Here is a 20,760-nt window from a genome sequence, read left to right on the forward strand (position 1 = left end):
AGTTCGTTGAAAGTACTTATTTGCGCCCCTGCAGGAAAGACAGCTTTCGGAATAAATGGTTTAATACTTCACTCTATCTTTTCACTTCCCGTAAATCAATCAAGTCTAGAGTTGCGGCCACTTAGCAATGGTACATATATACATTTTGGTACATATATTAAATCACAAGTTTTGCTAAGAGATCACTTTACATATCATTTTCAGACAGGTACATTTCAGGAGCTACTGAAATAATTAATGTTTCGAGTTTTCATGTATACATGTAAGTGGCCAATGCGACGTCCACTTTGCAAAAAGGTATAAACCAATTTGCAATCTTGTTTTAAAATGTTTAAGAAAGTTGTTTAAATAATCCTTAAAATAATATAATAGTTATAAATTAATTTTTATTTTAAAAGATATTTACAAATATTTGCTTAAGTTATTCTTTACAGCTATTAATATACTTATTTCAACATGTACATATGTCTAATTGCAAAAACGGTTTATTACATCATCGAATATTTTTCACTTATTTCATTTGATTTTAATAAAATATTTGAGATAAAAGTTAACAAAATTTAAATTTTCTTCATTATAACATTTCGAATATTTGCTTATTTATTTTCTATATTCCTATATATATATTTATGTGTACAATAAATATTTAATTACAATAGTTTTTTTTATGAAAGAAGAGAAAATATGTACAAAATAACTTTTATTGAGACGGTTAAGAGGAAGGAATTAAATCTGACACGGAAATGCAGATACTGTCATGGTAACTGTGAACTGTTTCATATACAACTGCTTTAATTTGAGTACCATTTATGTCCGAAAACGCCCAGTCAATTTGAGATTCTGCAAGAGTTGTCGAACATTCCGAATCTAATAGTGATCTAAGATTACATTCTCCTAGAAGATTTGCTATTCTATTCCCATAAGTTCTAAGGCATAGATTGAAATCCCCGACAATAATAACTTTTTGATTACACAAGTCATTACTGAGAATGTCTCGGAGCACTGCTGCCATATCTCCGATAGGAAAAACGGAATTCCTGTAAAGCACCAATGCATATATGTTAAGATGTTTGAATAGTACGGCTTCTAAAGCCTTATGGCCAGTATACTTTTTTATAATTCTGCAAAGTTGAATTGATGAAGCAATCTCAGACTTTGCATATACTAAAATTCCTCTCATATTCCTATTCCGTGTTGTGGTGCTATCTATCCTTAGCTCATTTAATAGAATAAAACTAGGAATTTCAAAATTTTCCGAAGGATAGCTCCATGTCTCGACGAAACATAATATATCCGAAGATAGCATCAGGTAATCGTTTCTAACATCATCTATATGAGCATGAAGGCTCTGAGCATTATGATATAAAATTTGTAGTTGTGATGTTCGTGAAACCATGAAGTGGAAGGTTGGAGTAAGGGCTTTTGAGGTACTCATTCAATAAGTTCTTTATATACTGGGTCCGATGCTGAAAATGGATTAGGTGGCTGAAAATTCCGTTGTATAAAGAGACCATCTGCACTAGTGGCTCGGCTGCAAGCTACATACAAAGCTGCCCTGTGCATCCTGGGCCGGGTGTGTATAACGACTTTATTATACGTAGCTCCCTGGCTTTTATGGATAGTTATTCCCTGAGCGGGAACAACCGGAAATTGGGTTCTTTCGATTGTAATCTGCTCATTCCTCCTATACTGAAAAGCTCTCACTGTCTTTTCAATTGGTGTCCAAGAAGTATCACCCAGATGAGACTTTTTTGATCTCGCCAACAAACCCACAGGTGGTTCTAAAAATTTTAACCAAATAGTTGATGGCATGGAAAATTCGAAATCAATATGCATAAGCTGCCCCGTAGCCCCATTTACTAAGCCATCACCTGTATTGATATTTACATGGATCATATATTTGGCTGTGGTTTTTAATGTCAAATTATATGAAAGGCCTTGCGTTTCCGAACATTTGAAAAGGCGAACTCTCTCCAAAATATTCGAAGCTTGCGCGCCCACACCTATCCGTTTGACTACATCCTTAGCAGTTGAAAGAATAGTTGGCGTGGGGATTAGACTTAGTTTGAGTGCATTGAAATTATTCGATTCTTCGTTGGACCAGAAAAGGTTGATTGCATCATCAGGAATTTGATTCGAGTTAACTACACGGCTTTCGATTAAAGATATGTCATCATTTGTCATAGTACTGGATGCCATATTATTTAAAGCGATAGCAAAAGGCTGATCTCCTCTTTGCCCCAGTTAACTCAAAGTATTTAAATAATTCCCATAAAGGTGACCCAACTAAAGTACTGTAGTTGTCACTAGGATTGGGAGATAAAATCCACCTACCTCCAACTGGTGAAAGTTGCTTTAAATCACCAAAAGAAATGATGGGGATACCTCCAAATGCATTATTACTTTTGAAGATTTGTTTAAGTCTAGCATTGATTGAACTAAACATTCGTGCCCCTACCATTGATATTTCATCAATGATTATTAATTATAAATCAATGATTTTTGAGTATATTGAGTTAACGACATCATTGCTAAGTGGCCGCAACTCTAGACTTGATTGATTTACGGGAAGTGAAAAGATAGAGTGAAGTATTAAACCATTTATTCCGAAAGCTGTCTTTCCTGTAGGGGCGCAAAGAAGTACTTTCAACGAACTTGGATTGGTTTCAGGAACAGAGTTTAGCCGATGGTTAAGAGTCTGATATATTGCATATATCAAACGACTCTTTCCAACTCCTGCTCCACCTCCCACAAACTCATAACATGGCTGATTATCTTTCATCTTGTGCAGCATATGTGTCAAATATGTTCTGTTTCAAATTTAGGCTACGAACTAAAGAAAGAAGGTTTTCTACGGGGATCAAAGGTGGGAGTTTTATTAGTCTTACATTCCCGCCTGAGTCCCCATCATTATTAGATGGATCTCCTTCATTTAGATCTAGCAAATTCAAGCCAGGGTGTATTTCGGGAGGTGCTAGAACCCTAAACTCGTTATCTACAACAGGTGGGTTATGTTGCTCAATTGTTTCAACATCTACTTCATCGCGAAGATGATTTAAAACATTTTCGAGCTCTCGTTGATCGAAAACATCATACTTTCTTCGATTTTCCTCTATTGAAACATGATTTTCTACACAAGTTTGTTCGTTATCATTTTCAATGAGGCCCCGATGTTCATCACGCCATGGATGGTAAAGTATTACTATTTCCCGGAAGTAATAACTTCTGGCGGTATCGGGGCTAAATCGTCTCTCAGAGGAAGAGCATTCCCATGTCCGAGGAAGTCGTCAGCCTCCCTACCATCTTCATCATCAACTCTACCTGCTATCCTTATGGCTGACTTTACATATCGTCGCTTGGCGCGCAATACCTCGTATACGCCAAATGCAATACCTCGTATAACTGGAAAAGGCAAAAATTGAGATTTTCTCAAACTATGTCTACGGTACTCAATCTCATTTATTTAGGCAAAAATTTTGCTATTCGGACAACAACAAAAACAAAAAACCGTATACTGCAATACCGCGAATAAGAACATTAGCAAAACTGTGATAGCAACATCAAGTATAGTTGACTTCATTGTCTTTAGTCAGCAGTATATCTTTGTGGAATTGACACGCGGTTTAACAAAAATATTTTTTATACAAATATTCCAATGGGTGACAACAAAACTTCGCCGCATTCTCGTGGAATGCTTTTATCACCATTTGTTTCAAATGGGGACCATAAAAACAAATTTTTTTACCAATTTGATGAATATGATGGTATGTTATATATACATATATGTAAGTGCAAAGAAGAATTCCAATAGTTGATCTTTCTTGAAATTAACAGAAGGGCTCGGGGAGCTTGAAGGAATCAAACCATCTCTTGTAGCTTACTCATTGACATCAAGCGACACCATTAGCGAGGTAATAAAAACGTATTTTTTATTAAAAAAATGTAACTACTTATTAATTAATTTTAATTTGATAAACTTAGGTCTCCGTTAGCCATTTCAGCGAACGGAAATCAGATTCCACTTTGCCAGTTGAAAATGAGCACTTACTTCAAGCAATAGATGACTTTCAAGCGACCTCTGATAGTGTTGTTTCTACAAAATGTGGGACGGTTGATACCAAAGCAATGGATTGGTCGACATGCGGTACCAACAACAACAACTGTACCAAACCAGTTATGGAAGGTGAGAGAGGGGATTGCGATTTCAGTGAGCCGGTTTCCGTTGATCACACACCGGAAAGAGAACTATTGGAAGGTAGCGTAAATAAAAAAAAACGAAATTGCAAGCGTTCAGCAGGAGAGAGAAAAAGGGAAAGTAATAAAAAAAAGAGAATGATGGGTGAAGATTATTTGGGATTTAGACGGACTCACAAAAAAATATGTCACGATGTTGCTCGCAGGAAAAGAGAACTAAAGGCTGCACGTTGTCCAACCACTTGCGCAAAAAGTAAAATTTCCTTTTGTGATAAATTTAACGATGAGATCAGGCAACAGATTTTCCAAAGCTTTTGGAAAAATATGAATTGGAATGAGAAAAAAACATATGTAAATAACCTTGTAGATATTTCTAAGGCAAAGAGAGCAAAGAACAAGTCAAGGCGATCAAACACTCTTACTTATCATTTGAGGCTTAATAATGATAGATTAAGAGTTTGCAAGAACATGTTTTTGAATACCTTGAGTTTAAAAGAGTGGACAGTTTGTTCCTGGACTATTCTTCCAGCGGTTAAACAAAAGACCCAAATTTATCCCTAAAAAGAACTTTTGTTAAACAGTTTTTAGATTCTCTCCCAAAGCTTCCTTCCCACTACTGCAGAGCTTCTTCAAATAAATTATACCTTGAGCCCGTTTTTAATACTCAGAGTCAGTTATATAATACGTATAAAATTGAAGCTGAACAACTGTTGCAACCTGTCGCTTCCAGAAAAGTGTTTGATAGTGTATTTTTCAAAGAAAATTTGGGAATATTTAATCCAAAAAAGGACGAGTGTAATATATGTTGCGGTTTTAAAACTAAGAATATATCGGAAAAAGAATATAATGTTCACATAGATCGAAAAAATACTGTTAGAGCTGAAAAATGTAAAGATAAAACGTTGGCTCTTAATGGTGAAATTCATTTGATAACAGCTGATTTACAAGCTCTAAAATTATGCCCAAAATTAAATGCTAGTGCTGCTTACTACAAAACCAAACTTGCTGTTCACAACTTCACAATATATAATCTGGCTACAAAGGATGTTATGTGCTACTGGTTTGATGAGACCGAGGGTGATCTGAAATCATCATCTTTCACAAATTTCTATATTGATTACATTACGTCAATACTATGTGAGGACCCCAAACCAGTAGTAATTTACACGGACGGGTGCACATACCAAAACAGGAATACTGTTCTTTCCAATGCTTTGCTAAGACTTGCCATGGAATACAAAGTAGATATTTTTCACAAATATTTGGAGAAAGGGCATACCCAAATGGAAGTAGATTCTGTTCATTCAGTAATTGAAAGGATATTAAAAAATCAAGAAATTTATTTGCCAAGCCAATATGCCCTGGCGACGCAAGGGGCGCGTAGAAAATCATTTCCATATAAGGTTAAAATAATTGATCATTCATTCTTTAATGATTATAGTGATCAGAAGTCATTTATATATGAGTCTATACGACCCGGCCGAGGATCAGGGGATAATGTAGTTGTTGATCTACGAGCGCTTCATTACTTGCCTAACGGTACAATTCGGTACAAACTAGACCTCAAAAAAGACTTCATCCCATTACCCCGTCGACCGAAAAAAAAATCCCTCCAAAAGAAATTTAAAAAAGCTTTTTCTATCTCGTTTAAAAATAAAAAAAAAAAGAAATTTCAACATTTACAAGAACTAAAACAAGTTTTACCTAAAGATTGTCACAGTTTTTACGATAGTTTGCCGTATGAAACCTAACTTTTACATATTTAATGCCTAATATTTAATAATATTAAAAAATATTTTTAAGATAATTTGTAAAATTAACTATCTAATTGCAAATAAACTGGATTACGTTGCTATCTTTGTATATATTTTCAATACCGCGTATAAGATTGAAATGAAAAATATCGCATCAGCAATACCACGTACATGAAAAACAGCGATTTTTACAGCTTTTTAAAATCCTTTCTTTAAGATATTGCCTCCACAATATTGATGATACCACATTCTAATAGTAAGTATGTTCAGTTTATAAACAATCCAGTACTTTTCAAAAAAATCAGTTTTCTTGCTCTCCTGTAAAATTTCAGTACCATTGTATACGAGGTATTGCATTTGGCGTATACGGGGTATTGCGCGCCAAGCGACGATATGTATTATGTGTACGTGGGTGGAACGAGCCGTGGTGAATAGGCGATTAGGCAGGGTTGCTGCTGTTCAACGGAGCCATTCACGATCGAAAAAGGGGGAACGGCCGAACTCATTAAGCCAATAACAAAAAAACAAATAACTTATTACTACCGATTAGCTGAGTGAATTTTTTAACAAGAGCGCTTGAATTCTCTTCTCTTATAAAAATCGGCGGAGGTTTGGCATTAGTAGGTTTTGCAGCACCTTCAGAAATTTGGCTATTCACATCATCGGCATTGTCACATAGCAGTGCAAATCTATTAGTACTGACTTGCTGAGTTGAGTTTTGGCAGTTTATTTTTGTCTTACTGCCCGTTGAATTTTGCAAACTAAGTTTTCTTTTTATTGTAACATAGCGGTCTATTCCAGCCTTTTTAGTTGTTTCGTTTTTCAACTTTTCTTGCGCTTTACCTTTGTTGCCAGCAGTCGGCAGATACCGGTGTTTTTATTGTTGTTGTTGGCGCGACTGAGATAGTAAAAGATGTCACTGTACTAGTTGTTTTTGCAGCTATATTTGGGGATATGTTATCGCTTACCAAATTTGATGTATGCGTTGGACGTGAAATGTGATACGGCACAGGTGAAGCGCACTCTTCACTCTGAGACATCGGAGTCGTCAATGGTAAATTTGTAGGATAAGTCCGTTGACTTGAATCTTAAGGGGTTTGAGCGTGGTCGATGGATTGGGCTTTGCGCTTTCGCTGTCACTCTGGGACCGAATAGAGAAATATGCGTTGTTGCGTTGAACTGAAAGTCGGCGGTCAGCTTGACTCATCGCTTTCTGTTTTCAATTGGTTTGTTCGTTTATTTATCTTTACTTTTATTTATTTATGTTTTTTGTTTTATTAAATTAGCACAATATTTAATGACTACGGAGCGAACTTAAAAAACGTCCGCACTCTTTGACGTTCCGAAGACTGAAAATACTTAAGGCAATGAACTTTGCTAACACAGTTGGTTAAAATAAAATTAGCATAATATGACTTATGATGAGAAATTTTTATTATTAAATCTTTTCCATCAAATGAATTACATACTTTACAAATTTTCATAATTTTCACAAAGCGCCTAAGCTTTTTTTGATTCTTCATTATATTTTTTGTGCCAATCCAGATTTTGTTTCACTACTGAATCTCCACTTTTTGCAGCTTGTTTTCCACTGTATACCATTATACAGCAACCCACAACTGTAAGTGCCATCATTATATTTGCCACTCGTATGCGTATCTTATTACGACAGCGCTCCATTACCTCATGACTGTAAAACAAAAAAAAAATAATGATTAGTATGGATTTTTGCGCTTTATAAAAAGGGTATCGTGGCGAGCTACCTTAAATAGTGTTGACTGAGTTAAAACATATATACAATAGACTGCACTTTAGTTGTATGGAGACATTTTTTTGTCAAGATACAAAGCAAGACTCCCCCTATAAATGTTCCTTTGGTCATAAAAACGAGACATTCGAAAAATTAAAAAAATCGGAAAACGGAAAAATGTGCCTCGATGGCCCTAAAGTTCAACCTATAAGTCAGTGGGAAATTTAATAGGTTTTAATGGAACTTGATGTAGTTTTTTCCCCCGATGTCAAGTATGGCCACAATATTTTTAAACCTTCCCAACTTTTAAAGTTCTTGGGGGTTTTGACACGTAAAATTACAATTTTCTAGGATTTCAGAAGTTAAATTTTAGCTCAGTAAATTTAAATCAAATTGGTACCAAGAAAAATAATAATTTGTAGTAGCGAACTTTTGGCGCAGTTTACTTCTATTTTGACACGTAGATCATAGATCCACAGTCTTACCCCTAAATTGCATACGGGAAAATTCCGCCATCTTGGATTTTAGGTTTTTTTTTGTGTTTTGGGATTTGCAAGCTTATTTGGTTTTTTTTTTTTTGTTAAATGTCGAGACTTAAATTTCCCATATTTCCTATATACCAGCTTTTTTAAATAATCACTTTTACTGTAAATAATTAGCAAAATGTGAAAAAAATTTACATTGTCACGGTTTTCGCCATTTTTTCAACAATTACTGTTGAAAATGCGTAGCATATTCAAATGCCAAAGTTGCAGAGAATTTTGTCTTTTAGTGCTGGCTCCTCCTGTGGCATAAACATTGTAAAGCAAAATCTAGTTTACAGTTAGTTTAGATCCGATATTTGAAACGCCATGTTAAATTTTTTCAAAAGGCCACATTGTTTTCAATGGGGCACATCTATGGGATTATTTTAAGACCTTAATTTTTTTTAATCCGTCCTATATAATTTTGGCCATCGTACTGTAACCGAAACCGAAACCGTGGCAATGTTAAAATTTTTCTACTTTTTGCTAATTATTTACAGTAAAAATTGTTTTTTAAAGGCTTATATATAGGAAATGTAAGAAATTAAATTCTTTCAAAATTTTTATTATACTGTTTTTTACGTAGTCCGGGAGCTAGCGACAGTAAAAATGTGCCGATTTTATCGTCAAAGACAACATATCGGGGACTTAAATTTACTGCTGTAGATTGACAAACAACAACACTTACAGGTAAAAATAATTAGCTTACATCGCATCCGCGGGACAAACCTATTGTAAGTGATCGGCGAAGTCGCCGCCTCACATAGGGACGAATCGAGAATATAGGACGACAAAAATGTTTACTCAATATGTATTTGACAGATTTCAATGGAAGTTGGTATTTAGGGGTTTTCATTATCACTGATTTCGAAATATATATTAAACTAGCTTATACCCGCGGGTTTCACCCCGCGCTTTTATGCAAATAAGAAAAATATTAGATTTTATTTCTGTGCCCATTTCGTTATAGCTCGTTATTTTTTAAGCGAGTTAAGGTATTTAGGCCGTTTAAAACTATGAAATTATAAAATCTCGTCTGCGCGCTAGGCATACGAAAGATATCAATCCCTCTAAGTTTACCTTAAAATGGTTCCAGGTATACGACGCGTAAACATGTAACCTTCTTGGAAGTGTCACGGCGGGTTCTAATATTTCCAACTCAAATTTAGGAACCTGGCCTTGATAAAATACCACTTCTCATTACTGTAGCAAATGCCTCAAGAGAGCTTTAGATTATAAGGCCGAACCCGGCTCTCCCTTTTCCATTAAATTAAATTTTTTCTATCAGTACGGCACTTATAAAATAACAAATTTAAAATACTTCCAAAGATTTTCTATCCTTCCAGAGATATGTATTAATGTTTAGTATGTATGGGAGGCGACATGCCTCCTTTTTTAATAACTCACAATTTTACCATGAGCAATTGAAACATTTTGTATACACAACTCCATACCAAGTTCCAGTATTCTTCCACAAACACTTCCAGGGATATGTGGCAAGAAAAATTCAATTTGCACAGAAAGTGCCACGCCCCTTTTTCTTATAACCCTAATCTTCTTTCATGAATTTAGAATTTATTTTACATACCCCAGTACCAAGTGCAGTACTCTACCATGAACACCTCTAGGGATATGCAGTATAAAAATAAATTTGTACGGGAGGTACCATGCCCCCTTTTCGAATAACGCAAATTTTTCTCCATGAGTATGGAATTATTTTTGTGTACACATCTCGGTGCCAAGCTCCCGTCATCTGCAATAAACACCTCCAGATATATATTTATTTTTTTTTTTGGGATTTGGGTAGGTTGGCCGGTTTACAGTGTAAACCACCGCCAGGTTATTCCTCTGCCTTCAAATATGCCTCTTTGTATATAAACATCCGACTGCTGTGTCCAAGGTTGCTCCACTGATGCATGAGTGATAATACCACTGAGGGCCAGAACCATATGTAACAGTTTCTGCTTTGCTTGAGTCCTTTTCAATTATTTATTTTGTATTGTTGTCAAATTGGCATATTAACCCTTGAAGACTTGCATTATTGAGTCATGTGTAGAAACGGTGTGTTGCTTGAAACGCTTTGTTCATCAGAAACGAAGGATTTGGAAAGTTGCGTTAAATCCAAAATTAGCGCCTGTGTTGCTGTCAGTCCCAATTTAAAACGAAAGGATTTTATGAAGTGGCAAATCCAAGAGGTACGAATTGATGATAGTGAATAGTAGGCTGCATCAGCTTAGCAGTTTCCATGCATGAGTGAACTTCATGCGGCAATCGTTTGATTTACAGTACGTTTGCGTATATTCGGCACGCGCGAATTGTGAGGGTTTGAGCGTAGTGGGTACGGATTGCTGTAACTTGAAAGTTATTTACGTATATACATAGTAAAGGAAAAGGGGTTTGAATTGACATGAATTTTTTACTTTAAAAGTTTACATTGGCTTTTTGAAAAAAATTGGAAAGTTGCGTAATCTTGGCAGTGTTGCTTCCTCTAAAAATTTCTGAAAAAGTTCCGTGGTTTTGAAAAATCTCAAAGTTGGATCGCAAGTTCATGAGCCTTCTACAGTGGAAGGTCTGGTGCACGTAACCGTCAGTCTGTCCACAACAACATTGATTCGTTCTTATTGCGCGGATTTTGCAAAGATACGCCCTGTCATACGTATGACCAGATAGTACACGGTTTAATCTTTTGACCTCAGCAGGGGGCAACAGCAGTTTCCTGAACCACGTTGTCTTTTTCGTCGTTGGGAAAGTGGAAGCAAAGAGGTTTGGGTGTTCATCCGAGTAGGCTTTGAAATTTTCATACCATTTTGCGAAAAGGTCGTCTTTTAACTGCCTATAGGCTTCGTCCATGGTGAGTTTGCAATTTCTACTGGGGCTATTTCTCGTTGCACTTTTCGCAACTTCGTCCGCTTTTTCGTTCCCTGGTATGCCTTTGTGGCTGGGCGTCCACACAATGTCTGTTATGATGTTAAGTTCGGAAAGTTTTCTAAAAATTCTGCAAGCAATGCTATTCGTCGGTTTGGGTTTGCTAAGAATTTGGCAAGAGCTCAAACTGTCCGTGAAAATTACCAGTTTTCTGACACTTTTCCTTCTTGCAATTTCGATAGCCTCCTCAATCGCGAGGAGTTCACCGAAAGTGGAAGAAGTCTTGAGGGGAAAATGAAAGGCATGTTCAGATTTGTCAGCAAGGTCATACACACTACATCCTGTCCTTTCGTCAGACAAGGACACGTCAGTGTACATCACCTGGAAATCGTCAGTCAAGTAGTTGTTTAGCAAGCTGGCATGTTGCGCTCTTATAATTTCCGACGTGGTGGATGCTTTGTTATTTGGCAAAACATTGTTTACGATTTTTAGGTTGGGGGAGAGAGAACATTGGTCAATCTCATCAAGACAGTCAAGAATGTGTTGGTATTGTCGATAAACCATCGAGTAACTTGATTTTAGGTTTGGATTATCGGTAATAAAGGCTGCAATCGGGTCCTTATGGGCAAAGATTTTCACCAGCTCTTTTGCTGTAAGCCATTTTGCACGTTCTGCAGGTGGTAGCTCGTTTGCGAGGGCGTAAATAATGGGAATAGGAGTTGATGGAGTGAGACCAAGACACCTTCTTAAAAATTTATTTTGGAGCACCGATATTTTATTGAAAGCTGTCTTGGAGCTGTTAGCGGCTGTGGTGTAACCGTACTCAATTTTCGACCGTACCAATGATTTACAAATGTTTAAGGCTTTCTGAGGATGTAATCCTGACTTAATATTTGTTAGGCACTTAAAGAATTTAATGTTTGCCGGCCGCGGCTTCAACTGTGGCAGCGTAGTGACTATTGCTGGACATAGCCATATTCAGTGTTCTACCTGGAATTTTAACTTCATTGACCTGTTGTATCCTGCAGCTATCGACCAGGATGTCTATAGCCTTTTTCGATCCTTGGGAGATGTGCATAACATTGGTTTTAGAGGGGTTGAACGATAAGTTGAGACGGTTACACTTAGCAATAAACAGATTCAATTTCGACTGCATGTTGTTGACTGCTTCCTCAAAATTGTCCCCTGCAGAAATAAGAAAAGCCATCCGCAAATTGATAGATGTTGGTATTGCAGTCACCCAAATTGTGGAGATTCGCGGTGTAAATGTTAAAGAGCATGGGGGATAATACACTACCTTGCGGTAGACCATTTTGGATTTGTGTGACCTTATCGCCCAGTTGCAATATTCTGAACGAAAGGAAGTTTACAATCCAGTCAATATAAAGGCTTTCTATGTCCAAGCTCCTGAGTAGATTTTTGAGAATATTGACATCAACACAATTGTAAGCATTTGAGACATCATAGGTGCACAGGATTACATGTTTTTTGTTGCTTTTTAAAAGCTGTATTTGGTGGATTATATGGTTTAAACAAACTGAGGTGGACCTATTTTTCCTGTATGCAAAGGTGGAGTAGGGAAGGACGCTATTTACTTCAAGGAACTCATATATTCTATCTTTAACGCACGTGTTTATAGTTTTTAACATAACCGAAATGAGTGAGATTGATCTGAAATTTTGGTACAGACTTAAATCTTTACCCTTTTTGGGTATTGGAACAATCTTGATTGTTCGCCAATGGTAAGGGATTTGATTTGTTAAAAAAATATCATTGATAGAAGTCCTAAAAGAGTTTAATGTTTGGTTCGATAGCGCCTTCAGCATACTGTATGAAACTCGATCCACTCCCGCAGCTGTGTCTTTCTTTTTGCGCAGAACCTCCTGAATCTCCTCGAATGTGATTGCCAGATCATGACATGGCTGAATAGAAATGTTGGTTTCCTCATTTGATGGTTGTGCGGCAACCTGCTCCTTTAGCATGTCTAAATAAAGCTGGTTGTTTTCTTCGTTCCATTGACCCTTACAGTCTTGGCTGTAATCCCCTCTTAGCGCCCTCACAAACCTCCAAGCTCCGCTTCCCATACCCTGATTTATTTCCTCTATTTTACTATTAAAGTTATCCTTTTTTGCTCTTTTTACCTCCTTTTTCCATGTTTTTTGTTGTTCGATGAGACCCTCCATGTTTTCCGGACTTGGACATTGCTTGACTTTTTTAAAGGCAATAATGAGGAATCTGTAAACCTTAGCCAAATCCTCACTCCACCAGGATTTAGGTAACCTATTATTTTTGGTAACAAAGGTCGCCCTACTGATTTCTTCTTGTATTTTGGGCTCCAATGCTTGAACATTTGACTCACACTCAACTTCTCCCAGGACTTTTAGGAGTTTTCTTTTGGCAGTGAACTTCCTTATGTTTTTAACTATTTCATTTGATTCAATGGTTATGGGGAAGTGGTGACTTCCGCCAATACGCGTGGAGTCCACTGACCACTTACACCGCATAGTGCTGTTTGTGAAGGTCAAGTCAAGCACTGAACCACCCGATGATCTAATATCACTTTTATAGGTAGGGCTGCCGTCATTAAGACTATGAAAAAAGGATTGTTGAATGATGTTGGTCAAATGTTTGCCACGGTTGGAGTCCACACTATCGCCCCAGGCAAAGGCTCTAGCATTGAAGTCACCCATCAAAAATACGTTATTAAAAGGTTCTAGAAACACTAATATTCTATCAATTTCATTGTTGAAATCCCTAATACTGAGGTTAGGTGGAAAGTATGCACTACAAATAGTGATATTAGGGTTGAGATTTTTGGTCTCAATCAAAACAATGTAATAATCAGAATGGAAAGTGATTCGTTTAAATAAAATGTCATTTTTGATGGCAATGGCAACGCCACCATAGCCATCAGGGCGATACTTCTTAACCAAGGCGAATTTATATTATTTATATATTTATATTATTATTAATTCGCCTTGTTCTTAACCAACTTAAAATTTATCAATTTCCTGTGTGGAGTGCGACTAGATAAAAAGATTTCGCTAAGGCAGGCAATGTCGATTGCATATTTGTGAAGATAAAATTCTAAAGAATCTAAATTAGCACGCAGTGATTGACAGTTATACTGTAATAGCTTCATTTTGTATAAATGGATTTAGTGATCCCGTGATCTCAGTCTCATCTCTTTTTGCTATAATTGTTTCGAATTGATTTTTAAGGCACTGTATCCCTTCAAAAAGTTCAGTATTATTATTCTCAATAGAAATTCGTTGTGTGATTCTTATCATCTCTGTTATGAGCCGTTCAAATTGGGACACTAGACCTTTTTGGTACTCAGGTGAATTGTACACCGGGTTCCCAGGGGATTTAACTATTGTCCATCTAAATGGCTCTCTTACCGGTGGAGGAGCTGACTGGGTCGCACCTCTTTTCGCAGTCTGGCTGTATGTCCTTTTGGTGAAATTCCTGTTTATATTATTTTCTCTATCCACAACCTCAGTATTTTGCGTCGGCAAAACAGGAAAAATCTCATCGTCACATTCTAACATGCTAAACCTATTATTTCTAGGAAAGTATTGATCCAATACTTCCTTCCTGGACAATTTCTTGACTGTCCTGATGCGATTGACCATCTGTTCCTTCTCCCAATGAGGACAGTTTTCTTTATTCTTAGCTGAGTGGCCCGAATTACCGCACAAAATACAGACATTGGTACTACATGAAGGGTCTTGGCATTCACCTTTACCGCACATAACACACCTGTTTTTGCCCTTGCATGACAACTTGGTGTGATCAAGACGGCCGCAATTGTCACACTGTCTCAAGGGAGGAATATAAAAGTCCACAGAGAGCTTGGTATAATTATAAATTAGGGCTATTCGCGATTCGGTGCATAAGAGCTGACAAATTTATGAAATTGCAGAAATATGCCATGGATTGTGAGCGACCTTTATTAAACTGTCATGGTAAAGCTTTTGCAAAACAATTTTTGTGCATCAGCTTTGGTTTTGTTTATGAATGCAATGCATAGCATTTTTATGCTATGGATTTTCGGTATTGCAAATTTGCCAAGCCATGACAAATGCAAATGCGTGTATTTTGTTTGTGCATTGCAAATTATTTGCAATACAAATTTGCAATGCAATGATGCTAGGCCATTTGCACCGGATCGCGAATAGCCCTATTATAAATTTGGGGATGTCATCTCCCGCAAAACCGATTTTTACTGTGGTTGTAGGCATATATGCATTGCTCGTTACATCTTTTCTATTAAAGCGTCTTACCGAGCATATCGGAATGGTAGACCTAGCCTCATTTTTGATGTTATTTTCCTCAAAGCACGTGGGTATACCCCTTACTACCCCATAAATTTCTAAGGCCGTTCTGGGTATAAACGGCCTTAAGCCTCTTTTGATAATTCTTTTATCGCTTATAAAATTGTTGGCCGCAAAGGTGTTTTTGAAAGTAACTTTATATAACGTTTTGCCAATGGCAGTAATTAAGTCCATGTCTTTGACTCTTAAATCTTTAATTTGACTGAATAAAGTCAGACCAGTTGAGACTTTTTCGTTTGTCATCTGTGTGTTGACTGATGCATCAACCAAAACAAAGATTTCACCCTTAAAGTGTTGAGGGTATAACACTGTGTCAGTTTCGTCTCTTGTATGTTCACTTGGTCTAACTGTATCACAGCCACCTGCGTTTTCAGTCCCGTTGCTGTCCCCTGCGTCGGTTTCAACAACCATGCCGTTATTTTCTTCTACAGTTATTTTTTCACTACACTTTTTTCCATCTTTTCCCTGTAATCTTACTAGCCCTCCACTAGCAGAAAGCTCATAAAAACCCGAACCAGCGTCATCATTGCTGATTTTTTGTCTTTTGAAATTCGGATCTTCATTTTCTTCTTCTAAAGACGCCACCGACCATGGAATCGGCGACGCCATTCTACTCATTTTATTAAGCGCCTTTAGCGGCACTTTTTTCTTTTTATTCACAGGCAACTTAAGATTTTTCTTCACACACTACCACAAAAAAAACAAAGAAAAAAGGAAAATGTTTGCCAAGATTACTCACCCAATCCTTATGCTTCCCCAGATTTATTGTTTAAGACGAAAACGCTTTAATTTTACTAAGAAAAAATTACACGCGCACAAAAAAGCCAAGACAATTTACACATCGCTTTACTGCACTGTACTTTACACAGAAGTTTTCAACAGGAGGACGCGCACGACCCACGCACGCTCACCGCCAAAATCCGAATGCCTCCAGAGATAGGCGGCATAGAAAAATCAATATGCATGGGAGTTGCCACATCACCTTTTCCAATAACTCTCATTTTTCTCCATGAGTATGGTATTAAGAGCGAAATACACCACACAAGCGGCTTGTCAAACATACTTTTCCCATTTTGCCATAGACCATGCAAACATGAGTCGTTCAAGCACAGAATTTTAGTTTTCTTTCGGTTAACAATGTAAAACATTTTAGTTTTCTACCATTATTCTCCCTTACGTCTTCACTTGGTGAAATTTCAGTTGCAATTGAGGCGATTTTACCATCCACATCGCAAGCGGTTTGATCAAACGTCAACATGGCGGCCAGAAAATCAAAAAAATTTGATTTTTGCTCAAATTTCCCTCAAGCGGTTTGTCAAACCTTCAAACACCCCATAGACAGCACAAATGGCTTGAAGCAAAGGGAAATTTCGCTTGGTTTGTCAAGCCGCTTGTGTTGTGTATTTCGCTCTTTAGTTTCACATACATACATACATATGTATTTCCATACCAACCTTGAGTACTTTACCCCAAACATTTGAAGGGATATGCAATATGAAACTTTCAGTCAGTATGGGAGGTGCTACGCCTCTTTTCCAAAAACCTCGATTTTTCTCCGTGAATATGAACATGATTTCACACAGTGTTGGAAAACTGTTAATCTGATTGACGATTAAAATGTTAATCGCGTTTGACGATTAAAATTAATTAGTCGTTATCAACTGTACGATTAATGATAACATGTTTTGAATCGTTAATCGCTGGCTGCGATTACGATTAATTAATTTAAAACATTAATCGTTAATCCAATTAAAAATTAAATCTGATTAATTTGTCTAGTTTGTCCGAGTTTGAAACCAAACACCAGTTATAATAATTATTTTGTGTTTTACGCTTATAAAAACAACATAATATAAAAAAATTATAATTATTTTTATTAGTAATACATAAACTGGGAACTTTTACAAACCTAGTTTTTAAAACATTTGTTGGTATATATCTTAATGAAAATGCACACCAAATTTCTTAGATGGATAAGGAAACCCGACTTAGCCATACCGGATTAACTTGGTTTGTGTGCACAGGGAAATTCCAGCATAACTTAATTAATCACCAAACCTACTTGAGCGAATTAAGAGTTAATGATTAAAAATTAATTTTTTAATCGCGGTTACGATTAACTGTTTAGTCAGATTAAAATTAATCATGATTAACTCTAATCAGATTGAATTTAATCGAATTAACTAACTGATTAAAACATCAATCGATTAATGCCAACTTTGATTTCATATAGATATCACTATAGCAAGTGAACTCTCCCACAAATACTTCCAGAGATATGTATGTAATATGAAAATTCCAATTTGTATGGGAGGGGCCTTGAGCTATCGGACTTACTTTCAGTCTAAGGGCATCCTTCCGAAATCCGTAGTAAGTGTACTAAATTTCGTTCTGATCGGAAAACCGGTTAAGGAAGTAGCCTGTTTTTCAATCCAGGTCATAAACCATCTTTGAGCAAAATTTCATTTTCAAACAGGTGGAAATTCTTAAAAAAGTAGCCTATTTTCCAGTCTAGGTCATAAGCTATCTGTGTGCAAACTTTCATGCAAATCAGTTCAGTCATTTACGCGTATTAATTTAATTATACTTTCCTAATACGTGATAACTCTTAAAATAGTAGCCTATTTTCCAATATAGGTCATAAGCTATCTCTGTGCGAAATGTAATGCAAATCTGTTCAGTCGTTTCCGCGTATTAATTTAATTAAAACTTTTTTCACAGGTGACAACTCTTCCAAAAAATTAGCCTATTTTTTACTGTAGGTCATAAGCTATCTTCTTGCAAAATTTCATGCAAATCCATTCAGTCGCTTCCGCGTATTAATTTAATGAAACTTTTTTAACAGGTGGCAACTCTTAAGAAAAGTAGCCTATTTTTCACTGTAGATCATAAGCTATCTGTGTGCAAATTTTCATGCAAATCCATTCAGTCGTTCCCGCATATTAAATAAATTAAACTTTTTTAACAGATGGCAACTCTAAGAAAATAGCCTATTAACCAATCTGGCCCATAAGCTATCTGCGTACAAAATTTCATGCAAATCCGTTCAGTCGTTTCCGCGTGATGATTTCCCAAACATCCAAACATACAAACTTTCAAATTTTTAATATTAGTAAGAAGTAAGATTAGTAAGATAAGATAAGATAAGATAAGGAAAATTTGAAAGTAAGGGGGGGAGGCTCGATCACCCCCCTGCCCCTACCTGGCTACGCCCATGAATGTACTCCTTTCTCCGTTTCAAAAACCCTATTTCGAAGCTTTGTCTCAGATCGTATGCAACAAACTGTAATCGAGTCAAGTGTGTCAATAACCGTCTTTATGTGTCGGCATGGTATATTGATAGCTGCGGTCCAAGAGACGAAGTTGCACAGCAATTCAACATTGTTGAATTGTGCCGGATACAACGTACACCGTCGAGATCGCGAGCGAGATAATGGTGGCGGCTTAGCGTTCATCACGCTCCACACCGTGCAGTATCGTCTTATCGAAGCAGACATCGACTGCAGGGATACCACCCTAGAATGTCAAGGCATTGCTATCCGGTCAGCCGATGTCGAGCTCGAAATATTTAACATATACATACCCCCTGTCACCTGCTGCCCGGCGCATCACGATCTTTGGCATTCAAGCCTGTCAAACGATCGTAGGGAAACAGAATTGGCTGAGCAGATAGACGATTCGACATTCTGCACAATGAACGACGACGCACCCACCAGGATTATGGGTAACTGCATCAGCTCGCTAGACATCACCATAGTCAGCGCTGGTCTGATAAACAGCATAACATGGCGACCTATGCTGACTTTAGCATCAGACCATCTACCCAGTCATCTCGATAGATAAACCAACCGACTTTGCCTCCGCTAAACACCGGACCTATATCAACTTCTCTAAAGCTGATTGGTAAGGTTACGCGGAGTTTACTGAAAACACCTTCACTGCGCTTCCCACACCAACCGACGTCCATCTCAGTGAACGTAAGTTCCGCAGGGCTGTCACTGCTGCTGCAGCTCGCTTCATACCGGCAGGATGTATAACGGACCCACGTCCAAACTTCCCTGCCGAAGCGGCTGTTCTAGCCGATGAGCGCGACAGCCTTCGTCAGGCCGATCTCGGAGATCCCCGTACTAGGGATCCCAACGCGGAGATTCGGCAACTAGTAAACGTACATAAGCGGAAGAAGTGGGAGGAGCATCTGAAGACCTGTAACTTCACCTCTGGTGTGAGTAAGCTTTGGTCAACCGTGAGGTCACTGTCCAATCCGACGAAGCACGACGACAGAGTCGAAATTTCTTTCGGCGACCATGCTTCGTCGGACCCGGAGCGATGCGCGAGCTATTTTAGCCGGCAGTTCATACTGCATCCTCCGGTGGACAAAGCCAAGCGTCGAGTGACCAGAAGGCTGCACAAACTGCCAACAACTTGTGCCCCCCTTGCTTTCACTTGCGGTGAAGTTCACGTGGCCATCGGGAAGGCGAAAGCCTCCAAAGCCATGGGCCCCGACGGAATATGCATGCTGATGCTGAAAAATTTGGGTACTGCGGGGGAAGCGTACCTAACGGAGGTCCTCAATTTGTGCATGGCCACTCTCATCATCCCAGACATCCGGAAGGTGGGGAGAGTGGTCCCACTGCTCAAACCGGGGAAACCCGCCAACATAGGAGATTCTTATCGTCCGATAACACTCCTTTCCCCGGTAGCGAAGACACTCGAGGCCTTGCTACTCCCGTACTTCACAAACCACTTGACCCCAGCGAAGCATCAGCATGGCTTCCGTAAAGTGCACAGTACAACAACAGCACTTAACGCCATAAACACTCAGATAACTCGTGGCCTTAACTGTAAATGTCCCTGTGAGAGAACGATTCCAGTAGCGTTGGACCTGTCAAAGGCTTTTGACACTGTCAGCCATTCCACGCTACTAGAAGATATAGAGGCTTCCTCTCTCCCACAGAGGCTCAAACGATGGTCGGCAAATTATTTGAGTGGTCGACAGTCGTCGGTAATGTTTAGAGACAAATCGAGCAAACTTAGAAAAATAAAACAGGGGATTCCATAGGGTGGTGTCCTTTCCCCACTACTGTTAAACTTTTACATTTCAAAGCTCCTTCAACCACCAGAGGGAGTCTCGATTGTCTCTTACGCCGACGATTGCTCGATCATGGCGACTGGGAATGGAATTGATGACTTGTGTTCGACAGTAAACGGATATCTCTCTGACCTTTCTCGCTTCTTCACTGCAAAGTGTCTAGCCCTCTCTCCTACGAAATCCTCTGCGACCCTGTTCATAACCTGGACGAAGGAGGTCAGGCTACCGCTAGGAATTCACGTCGACG

At 38.0% G+C, this 20,760-nt stretch overlaps 2 protein-coding genes and 1 long non-coding RNA gene across 5 annotated transcripts in view; 1 reads left to right on the plus strand and 2 right to left on the minus strand.

Annotated features, from left to right (window-relative positions):
- The window catches only part of LOC118749167 (UDP-glucose 4-epimerase), a 519,161-nt gene that overhangs the window by 127,169 nt on the left and 371,232 nt on the right, over positions 1–20,760 (plus strand). The window lies entirely within an intron of this gene.
- On the minus strand, positions 7,361–9,849 carry LOC118749171. The gene is made up of 2 exons (XR_004994168.1): positions 9,811–9,849; positions 7,361–7,638 (listed from the first exon to the last, which is right to left on the minus strand). It is a non-coding gene; the product is annotated as an uncharacterized LOC118749171 (long non-coding RNA).
- LOC118749168 lies at positions 9,975–11,550 on the minus strand (the record flags this gene model as incomplete). Its single annotated transcript, XM_036483941.1, is given in 1 exon segment — positions 9,975–11,550. A coding segment is annotated over 1 exon segment (907 nt), but the record flags the coding sequence as incomplete, so codon positions are not given.

This window comes from Rhagoletis pomonella, unplaced genomic scaffold, assembly GCF_013731165.1.
Source record: "Rhagoletis pomonella isolate Grant_MI unplaced genomic scaffold, Rhpom_1.0 Rhpom_scaffold_00014, whole genome shotgun sequence".
NCBI classification, from domain to species: Eukaryota; Metazoa; Arthropoda; class Insecta; order Diptera; family Tephritidae; genus Rhagoletis; species Rhagoletis pomonella.